Source organism: Dysidea avara, chromosome 6 (genome assembly GCF_963678975.1).
Source record: "Dysidea avara chromosome 6, odDysAvar1.4, whole genome shotgun sequence".
In the NCBI taxonomy this organism is placed as follows: Eukaryota; Metazoa; Porifera; class Demospongiae; order Dictyoceratida; family Dysideidae; genus Dysidea; species Dysidea avara.
Genome location: NC_089277.1, coordinates 15,349,275 through 15,359,554, shown reverse-complemented (window position 1 = coordinate 15,359,554; position 10,280 = coordinate 15,349,275). Strand labels below are relative to the sequence as shown.

General features: G+C 35.6%; 1 protein-coding gene across 1 annotated transcript; it reads left to right on the top strand.

Annotated features, from left to right (window-relative positions):
- The first annotated feature begins 2,340 nt into the window (after positions 1-2,340).
- On the top strand, positions 2,341-9,592 carry LOC136257796 (phosphatidylinositol 4,5-bisphosphate 3-kinase catalytic subunit gamma isoform-like). The gene is made up of 33 exons (XM_066051106.1): positions 2,341-2,739; positions 3,880-4,048; positions 4,102-4,241; positions 4,291-4,360; positions 4,406-4,454; positions 4,694-4,795; positions 4,862-4,949; positions 5,001-5,131; positions 5,188-5,284; positions 5,335-5,470; positions 5,571-5,637; positions 5,687-5,773; positions 5,823-5,904; positions 5,959-6,068; positions 6,119-6,317; positions 6,379-6,494; positions 6,918-7,121; positions 7,176-7,236; positions 7,290-7,391; positions 7,439-7,558; positions 7,615-7,709; positions 7,805-7,898; positions 7,949-8,005; positions 8,071-8,180; positions 8,238-8,292; positions 8,342-8,476; positions 8,521-8,631; positions 8,689-8,747; positions 8,793-8,886; positions 8,934-9,035; positions 9,086-9,151; positions 9,210-9,305; positions 9,357-9,592. Exons 2-33 carry the CDS (start codon positions 3,889-3,891, stop codon positions 9,546-9,548), a joined length of 3,387 nt encoding a protein of 1,128 aa, XP_065907178.1. The 5' UTR covers positions 2,341-2,739; positions 3,880-3,888; the 3' UTR covers positions 9,549-9,592.
- Positions 9,593-10,280: the final 688 nt, after the last annotated feature.

Here is a 10,280-nt window from a genome sequence, read left to right as displayed (position 1 = left end):
ATTAGAGTAGCTCAATTTTTTTTGGCTTGAACTGTTTCAGTGAAGGCCAAACTTATACTTTGCTCCAGTTATACAAAGATCTCATTAAATTAATCTGGAATATTCCACAATTCTTTTTGCTTATAACTATTCTTGAGTTATTACAGCATAATGGATGCTCTTCTATTCCATTTGTAAAAACTTCTAATTATTCATGATTAACTATCACCTCTAATAAATAGAGATGTAAAAATGTCACCAGAGAATTTGTTGAGTTTATTAATGAACTTTTATGTCAAATTAAAATTGATATATCGGGAATTTCTTACTTTATTGGCTGCCATTTTGAAATTTAAAAATGCTGACCTTGCAGGAATATGTGCAAATGTAAACATTGATTTTCAGATTCCTCATGTTCTAAGCTTTCCAAAAATGTATAGGTTTGCTAATCTCCATAAACTTTGAACAAAAGTACATAGTGAACCTGACTATTTGCGCACTTGCACTACTCTCGAGGGGTGAGCTTGAGGGTCACATCACAATAGGTCAAGAAATGCATTACATGATCAATTGCGCACATGATGCATGGAGGGAAATAGTGGGACAGATGTGAGACAGCAGATGCAATAAACTTGAGTGGTTGTGTTGTGTCAGGTTAGCACAAACTGTTTAATAGTTGATGTATATTTACATTACAAATGTTTATGTTTTGGACATGTAGTGTCTCAAACATATTGGAGACAAGAGTCAAGACATCTGAAGTTACTTCATTGACTGTTGACCTTCAACTGGAGAGTACCAAGAATAATGTGTGTATGCACAGAAGAAAGTTTAGCCAACTACGATACACCAGTATAATAGAAAATTAAAGTTGACCACCATTATGCTATCTGGAAGTTTAAGATTAGATATTATTACAATTAGCTTTGTAGTGTCTATATGTTTCATAACAGCAGTGTGTAGGCTTTAGATGCACAAACAGCACCTTTTAATGTTGCTGCCAAAGGGAACATTTTGTTGCATTATTTTTATGTAAGAAGTCCAAGGGAAGCACCCCCCCCCCCCCCCCCCCCCCCACACACACACACACACACACACACACTTACACCAATTTCAAATCCGAACCCTCTATGGGATTTCAACTACTACAAATGTGACGTATGCTCATTCAGAGTGTCAAAAATTTAGTACATAAGGCACATTGCTTCATCAGAGTGCCATGATGATTTGCAGTCCACATTCCATTTATTCAAGTTCAATGTCTTATATTGCCAAAGGCAGCTGTATTTTGTGAGTCCATAATGACTGTGAGATAAACACTCAAGTCACAACAAACTAATAGCTGGAAATTATGATAATTGTTACTATATTCTGTATATACCTCTTTCCTTTCAAGAAACATGATGACAGAACACACCACCTCTTTTTCCAATTCTTCTTTATACTACCTAATAAGAATGTAAAATAACATTTATAACAAAGGTATATAAGCTATACAGAATTTAGCAAACATGAAATTTTTCTACAATGTTTATTTGCTTCATCACCTATTGTTCACGTAATTTTGTAATGCAAGCAAGGTATAAACTAAGGCAACAAGCACCTTACTATGTCATGCGTACATGATTAAGCAGCAACATAGTCATGCATTGACAACAATGCTACAAAAATATTTTAGGAAGTGGATTATAAATTGTGAGAAAACCGGTCTTATCGTCCATGTCAGCAGATTTGATTTTTCACCCAGGAAACAAAGCTACATAAATAAACTATCTAATTCCACAATCAAAATCACCTAGACTTGGGTGGTCTGGTCAAGCACACACAGAGACCTCTCAATGGATATGGTAGAGACAAGAAAAAAATGGTATAGTTTCCATAAATCAGGGGCTGATAAGTAATGAGAATGTTTATGTATAAATGTTTATTTGAGTCCAAATAGAGACTTCTCTGTGTTTAACATGCTGGCTTATTAGACTCTTGTTTCCTTTTTTTTTTTCAGCTATCTTTATTTCCATGTTTTAATAATAAAAAAAAATACCTTTTATAATAAGAAGAGGTGCTGGTGGTGCATTACACAGTGCAGTCAGTGTTAGCTAATATTATCAGGCACCAGTGTATTGTTTCCTTACAACTCAATGTACTTTGTACTACACAGCTTTGAGATAGCATGCTGGCAGTGGTCAGCAAAAGTATGGCTTCTGATATACATGCACAACAATGTATGTGATCACAATAAGTCAAGTATGCAGTGGTTCATAACAACATTGCTGCATGTTCAGGTATGAACTGTGGTTTAAAATATAGGTAATGATATTAGGTTTTCAAATGAACATGTTAATGTGGATACCTATTAACACATATTAGCATAATTGAACAATTCTCTAATCCAACACCTCTGTTATCCTATAATCTGACATTGTTTTGTATACCAAAAAGACTTATCCTATGTAACATTATCTCAATAACCTCACAAATCCACAATATTTTATCCCAATGAATGTCAAATTATATAGGTTTCACTGTACTGCTTAGCCCATACCATCCTGCTTATTTTTCTACTATACACACATGCAAACTACATAGTTGCACTTACAGGCATGTATGAAATATGAGACATAAAGGGAATTACAATGATACAGCTCTAAAGGATCAAGTATCAATGAAGCCCATTATGAAACTAACTGTAGATATTTTAGTGATGACTCCAGAACTAACCTACTCAGTTCAGTTTGCTACTTGTAAAGTTAGTACACAGAGGTAAGCTTTAGTTACTGATGAATGTATATACTGTAATATAAAGCTGTAGCTATATAGATATTAATAAGATAATGTAGTTATATGATTTATAGATTAGCTATACAAGTATATACCAGTGGTACAACTGTTTATATGTAGCAATAGTTGTATGCTTGTGTGTGTTGTGTTTGTGTGTGTTGTGTTTGTGTGTGTGTGTGTTGTGTTTGTGTGTGTGTGTGTGTGTGTGTGTGTGTGTGTGTGCGTGTGCGTGTAAAGTGTGTGTGTGTGTGTACTGTGTTTGTGTGTAATGTACAGGCATCATGGAGAGGCCATACATTGTGGAAGTGTTGTTATTTGTCAACAACAACCAGTTGTAGCTGCCAGAGTAACATTCTGACACTATATCAAATTACTTCTATAATACAAGCCTATATACAACTGAGCTATTATTCATAGTGAAATCTCGCACAATTACATGAATTACTACTTTACTAATTGTGGACTGCACTTGGCAAGCCATTTCCATACAGATAGGAGATTTAACTAAAAATGCTTAATCCGATTGAATAATAATTATTATCATTAATGCAATAGAGATTTTTCTTACAACTATTCAGAGACCAATAATTATTACTATATATAAACCATGTAAGACTACATGCAGATGCTGATCCAGTAAGTAAAATCAAAGGAAGTGTTTATTGAATAACATGAAATTTCATTACCTATAATTATATGCAGAGACTTAAGAGCTTTAAATCAAAGGTGAGCACTATTAAGTACAGAAGTAGGTGCTTGGTTAGTTGAAATCATAAAGCCCACCACAGGTGAGCAGTGAGCAATACTATAGACGCTGATAAGATTGTCATTTTTGTAAGGGCTATTTAATCATATTACTCCATGTCTGATAGCCATGGCAGGATGGGCGGATAGCTAATGATGATCCAGGAAAGGTTGTGGTTACCAGCTGTTGTACTATAAAGTAAAGAGCGCTGGCTAAAAATTAAGTTCCAACAATTCTAAATCCTATACGTATAATTATGCAGCTTACCAATCATTTTGTGCAGGAATTTTGCTATTCTATATAAAATGTTAATTACTTATACATCACTAACATGCATCCATATACAGTACATCTCTTGAGTATATGTCATTACACAGTGTGCATGCATGGCGGAGTCACAGAAGGTTGAACGGTGTGAATTGCCTCATAGCTCAAGTTTGTTAGATGATGCCTTCACTGAGAAGAGCCCACAACGCACAAAGTTGTTGTCCAATGCTAGCAGTTCTAGGGGGTCAATGAGTTCTGTTTCTGATCAGCAAGATGATGGTAAGAGAAACAAAGCCAGATGTCACTTATTTGTGTGTGTACCATACATGTAGCAGCTAAGCGTAGTAATGTATTAAGAAGGAGATATGCAAAAAGGTCAAAGGAAAATTCTTTTTCTCAAGAAGTAATTGGTCACCTAACAAAAGAAGTGCATGAAGCACTTAATATTCCATATATGAGTTTAGTAGCTAAGGTGACATGTTGCTACCAATGGTGTTTTGATTTAATATTATTGTATGCAGAATAAAACTTACCTACAACTACTAATACCTGACCATACAATGGAAGAAACCTTTTTAATTCAATTCAAAGGTAATATCTCTTCACACATGCAACAATCATTGGTTGATTAAATAGAAAACTTATTGCTGGCTTCAATTAAAGATGAGCTGATCTTGATGTTGAAGTGAGTGAGCAAAATGCTATAAGTTAATGTTCCACAGGCCATATAATTATCGTATTGTGTGAGTAGCATGTGTATGTAAACACTTGGCAGTAGTTTACAATTACACTAATTCCAAATGAAATTGACTTACATAGCTGGCTATATAAATACACACAGTATACTTAGCATCAATCTAAGGTAAACTTACAAACTAGCTAGTTGCGCTATTTGAAACCATGAGTGTGACATCATCATTACAGAGACAAGCACCCAGGATTTGAATGGGATGTCGTCAATGAATACCAGTTCATCTATGAGCATGAAGAATATGAATATCAACTGGTTGATGACTACCAATACATGTATCCTGTTCCCCTACTGTTCTGTATGTTGTTCTAGAATTGGTTAATTATCTTAACTTTCCACAGAGTGGATTCATTCTTTTACTTGCTGCATCAAAAAACAAGCACTTTTCCTCTAATTATAGTAGAAAGGAAACTTCCCCCAACACAAGAGGTTTACATTATGTTCTGCATATTAACAGAGTGATAATTAGGGTCCCACTAGGAAGAAGAGCTCCATGATAAAATTAGAAGTTTGTCAGTTAAGCGAAGTGCAATTGGTAGAGACAGTGGAATATTTGACAGCATGTATGGTGAGGATGCTGAAGTTAGATGGGCAAAGTACAGGCTTAAAAGGTATGCATTATACTGTGTTGTGCATAACTTGACTGAGCAAACACAACTGTATACAGCCATGCTATTGAAGTGGCCATGAGGCGTGATCCAGTTTTTTACAGTATGATGATGAAGCTTGATCAATCTTCTATCACAGAAAACTTCTATAAGAAGGTACCCATATATTATATTGTATCTATCATGTGATCCAAAAATGTTGAAAGGTTCCAGCTAATAAAATGATTACAGTATTTATCCATGTGTCAAAAAATCTCACAACTGGAAAATCAACAAGAGCTATGACAATTGAAAGGACAACGAATCTCCAGAAAACTCTGACACTTGAGAAGGAATTCAACAGTATGTAATTGACCAAAAATTCTATAAGTAATTATTAACATGTAATGATCTTGTGTACTGTTCTGATATTAATAAACTATAATACATTATACTATTACAGTCACGTCAACAGCAACAGAAATCCTGGCAGAGGTTCTCCCTTGCTTTGCTGATCTAATACAACCATGGTACAGGACAATTTTGGTAACTGTTATCATAAAATTGTGCCCTATGTAGGATGGATAACTGTGTCCTTCAAGTAACTGGGGAAGAAAGCTACATTACTGGAGACATTAGGCTACTGGACTTTAAGGCAGTTCGAAGGTAATAGAATTAATGAGTTTTACAATATGATATGACAAGAGCCACACAGGGCAATATTTAAAAGTGAGGAATTGCATCTCTCAGTTGTCACTAAACCACATCCCAACAAAGATGATCTCTATGACATCAACGTGGGTCCTTGCAATCACGAGTGTTCTAATTATCATACCTATGTACTTCAACAGTGGCCATTGGCTGATCCATTTACCGGTAAAGCTCCTAGTCACCAGAGGCTGTGCAGTGACAGTACAGCAACCAATCCTCTTTCACTATGGGATCTGACCTTTCCATTCAGGTATAGTAAATATTTAATACGATTATTCTGAGTGGTCATTGCATTAATAGCTTCACTATCAAGAAAGTCTCTAATGTGCCTCATCAATTGATTGAAAAAGATCTCAATGTTTCAATTCAAGCTGGATTGTCTGTTGGTGGTAAAATGATAACAAATATGGAAGCAACTTCAGTTGTTAATTTAAAATACGAAACCATCTGGAATCATAAGCTATTGTTTAAGGACACCAACATACAAAGTATTCCAAAGGTATTGTTGTGTATATTCTTTGAAACAAATACTCATAGTGTTGTATGGGTGCTTGTCATAGGCCACACGACTGGTGATAGTAATGACTGAAAATGGAACTGGAAAACCCCGGAAAAGTTCTGTTACTAGCAAATCTCCTGAGCTCTGCTGGGTGACTACATCTTTGATAGATCATAGGTACACACATCACTTGTAGGAATGATACTATTGAGTTGAGCAACCCTATCAAAGAGGAACTGAAATTGTCACAAAGTTTTCTGTTCTTGAGTACTGCTCTTTTGTAACTAGTAATGACTGATTAGGCATATTCAGTGAATCAAAATGTGTTTGTTACAAAAGAGCAACCTATAAAGCCTAACCTAAAATGGGAAAAGCATTTAATTGTTACATTCCAAACTACACTATCTGTGTAGGAGGATATAATATTATATGTCCCTAATCATTCACTATTCCCCTTGCTGAATTAGATCAATTAAGAGACCTTACACAATGATAGTGATGTTTGGGTAGTCAGGAATGTATAGTATCATTGGTGATATGCTGTACCATGCATGCATGTCATATACTAATGTATCTTAAATTACCTTGTTGTTACCACAGAAACCTCTTAAAGGTTGGAATATGTCAATTACACATGTGGCCAATGAATGGTGAAAACTCACCAGAGAACCTCACAAATGGTCCCATTGCAAATAATCCAGATATTTCTGCTGTGCTGTTAACAATTGAATTTGAAAATTTTGCATGTCCAATAATTTTTCCTAGTGGCACTCCTAGTGAAATATTAGACTATGCTAATCCAAGGTACATATAGCTGTTACGTATGCATAAATTAATCTATTATGACATAAAACACAGACAAGATAGCAAGCACTACTTAGCTGGCATTACAAAGATTACAGAAGCTATAAGTCCAAGGGTAAAATATTAAGCTGCTACATAACCACCTTAAATAATATGGTTACTTTGTAGACTTTACAGTATTACATTCAAAAAGTGATTTGGTCAGACCCTGAACAAGTTGCTGAAACATACGGCTTGTTACAAAGTTTAAAAGAACCATTGCCACTTGCAGTAAGTGTTGTGGCATACTGTTGCTTCAACAATGCTTGTTTTGTTAGGTAGCATTCAAGTTTCTAGACTCTGATTGTCCAGATGAGTTTGTTAGAACATTTGCTGTTGAGAGACTGAGGGAACTAAAGGATGATGAGTTGATGGGTTATCTACTACAACTAGTACAGGTACTACTAACTGATCCACTAATGATGACATCACTACTATAATGTTCCTGATATAGGCACTGAAGTTTGAGGCCAATCATGACAGTGCTCTGGCTAGATTCCTACTAGAGAGAGCATTACAAAACAAGTTGATAGGACACTTTTTCTTCTGGTAAAACTGCATGTTTGTGTTGAATATGGGCAACAAAAAATGCACTCATAATTTTAGTCTCAATGCTTGGTTAGTTATTAATTGGCTCTAATTAGGTATTCACAATGTGAAGCTCAAAGTCCCCAGTATACAGTGAGGTATGATACACTGCTGGAGGCTTACCTTGTGGGCTGTGGAAAAGACATGCTGGTAAAATAAATGAATAAATTTTACTATCTTTAATTGGTCACAATGTATAGAAATGCATTCTAGATCAGATGTCTATCTTATCAGATTTTCAAAGAATATCGTTTGAGGTACATATAAACCGCACACACAGACAGACAGAGTTTAAAGACCAATAAAATGTGGTGTTTGGTAGTTGAATGCAGCAAGAAATCAGAATGCAACAGACAGTGAAAAATTGTTGAAAAAACTATTGGTGAAGTACAACTTCTCTACTAAATCAATATCACCACTACATAACCCAGAGTAAGATACAGTGTGCTATATATTTTTTTTGTTTTAACATACAAACTTGTACAACAGACTGAGAATGGGTAACCTCATACCAGAGAAATGTAAAGTAATGCAGTCGAAAAAGGTGATATTGTTAAACCACAATTAATTACATGCTTGAGTAACGCATGCAGATGCCAATGTGGTTGTCCATGAGTAATATTCATCCAAGTGCCATCCAGCCAGTCCCATACAAGTTGATTGTGAAGACTGGAGATGATCTACGTCAGGACATGTTGACACTACAAATGTTGACTCTCTTTGACAAGGTCTTTATCACTTACTAGATGTTTACTTATTCAGTACCTTACAGATATGGCAAGAAGATGGTCTGGACTTGTGCCTGATTCCCTATGGGTGTGTGGCCACTGGATCTAACTCAGGAATTATTGAAGTGGTTAAAAATGCAAGGACTGTGGCTGACGTGAGCTATTGTTGTTGCATTTAGAGTTCGGTAATTAAGATGTGGTTGAACTTTCAGATATCTGATATAACAGACAATACCAAGTTGCTCCAGTGGATTGAATACCACCAAAGAGAGTGAGTTACTAATATATACTGTCTGAAGACACCTTGTAAATTTAGTCGATTTGGAGAGAAAGATCCTGAGTTATTTCAGGCAGCCATTGACCGGTTCATTCAATCATGTGCTGGATATTCAGTGGCAACATATGTTTTGGTATGACTGATCAGTTGAGGTAGTGTTGATCATATGTTAATGTGTAGGGTATTGGGGACAGACACAATGACAACATTATGGTGACCACATCAGGTAACTTGTTTCATATTGACTTTGGCCACTTCTTGGGAAATATCAAACACTTTATGGTAAGTTCAGTGTCATAAATATGGTAATTTATTTGTTGTTGTCTAAACAGAGAGTTAAGCGAGAGTGGTGCCCTTTTGTACTCACACCAGATTTCATTCATGTGATGGGAGGAGAGGTAGCTATATAGATATTTTTGCAAATATACGTAGGGTATTTGTGTTATGCTACTGTAGACAAGTGCTACCTTCTTCCAATTCAAAAATCTCTGCTGTAGAGCATTCTTGTCGTTGAGGAAACATGCTGACTTGATAGTCAACTTGTTCTCAATAGTAAACACTCACACACTACATGTACAACTGGTAATACACATTCTCCATTAGATGAGGTACACTGGTATTCCTGAGTTGACATGTGTGGAAGATTTACAGTACCTCAGAGATGCACTGATGGTTACTAAAGATGACACAAATGCTGAGAGAAGTTTTGAAAAGTTAATCAACAAATGTATCAGGTTGGGATGGACCGTCCAGATCAGCTGGTTGGCACACATTGCAAGGACAAGAAATATGTAATTTAATTTAGAAGAGCATTTAAATTACTGCTGCAATAATTATAATCATTGCTACAGTTGAACCTCTCTGTAATGCACTGTTTGGTCATGAGACCCAGAATCTTTTTGCTCTTTTCTGCTGCAATATAGAGGTTTTACTCTTTAAGGGATAAAAATGCATGAGGCCAGGCTTGTTGGGATTAAAATCTTTGTCTTTGTGTGGAAGTTTGTAAATTGCATCCTTAATACAGACAGTTTGTTAAGAGAGCCCACTGTATTTAGGCAGTCATATTAACTTCCTACATGCACTGGCTGTAGGTCATAAAGAGTAATTGAGAAACTATATACAAGCAACTAACTGTATCATAGATCACTTGATTGGGACCATGAAATCTGTAATCAAAAGAGGATTATCTGAAATCTTTGTGTGCAAAATTATCTGCTCACACCATTGAAGCTACTATTGACACACCAGTTCATGCTAAACAGCTGCTACACAAAACAAAGCTAAACAGCTTGGAAAGAAAGTAAACAACTACAAACTTAAAGCAATTTAACTATACTATAACTACACATATATATGAAATTGTGAGAGTTTTAAAGTATGTATCGAGCCACGCTGTATTCCATGGTACATACGTAATTGCTAAAGGTGAGCCGAAAGCCTGATTTCAAAACTCTCATAATAACTATGTATTGCATGTGTGGAAGGAAGTTTAAAAGACAATGCAAAATGTAGCTAAGAAAATTTTGT

Bases quoted from the DNA above. Each gene is read 5' to 3' on its own strand.
- LOC136257796 (XM_066051106.1), top strand. From the start codon at position 3,889: ATGGCGGAGTCACAGAAGGTTGAACGGTGTGAATTGCCTCATAGCTCA. The intron at 6,318-6,378 runs GTATTGTTGTGT...TGCTTGTCATAG, and splicing joins ACATACAAAGTATTCCAAAG to GCCACACGACTGGTGATAGT. The intron at 8,632-8,688 runs GTGAGCTATTGT...TTGAACTTTCAG, and splicing joins ATGCAAGGACTGTGGCTGAC to ATATCTGATATAACAGACAA.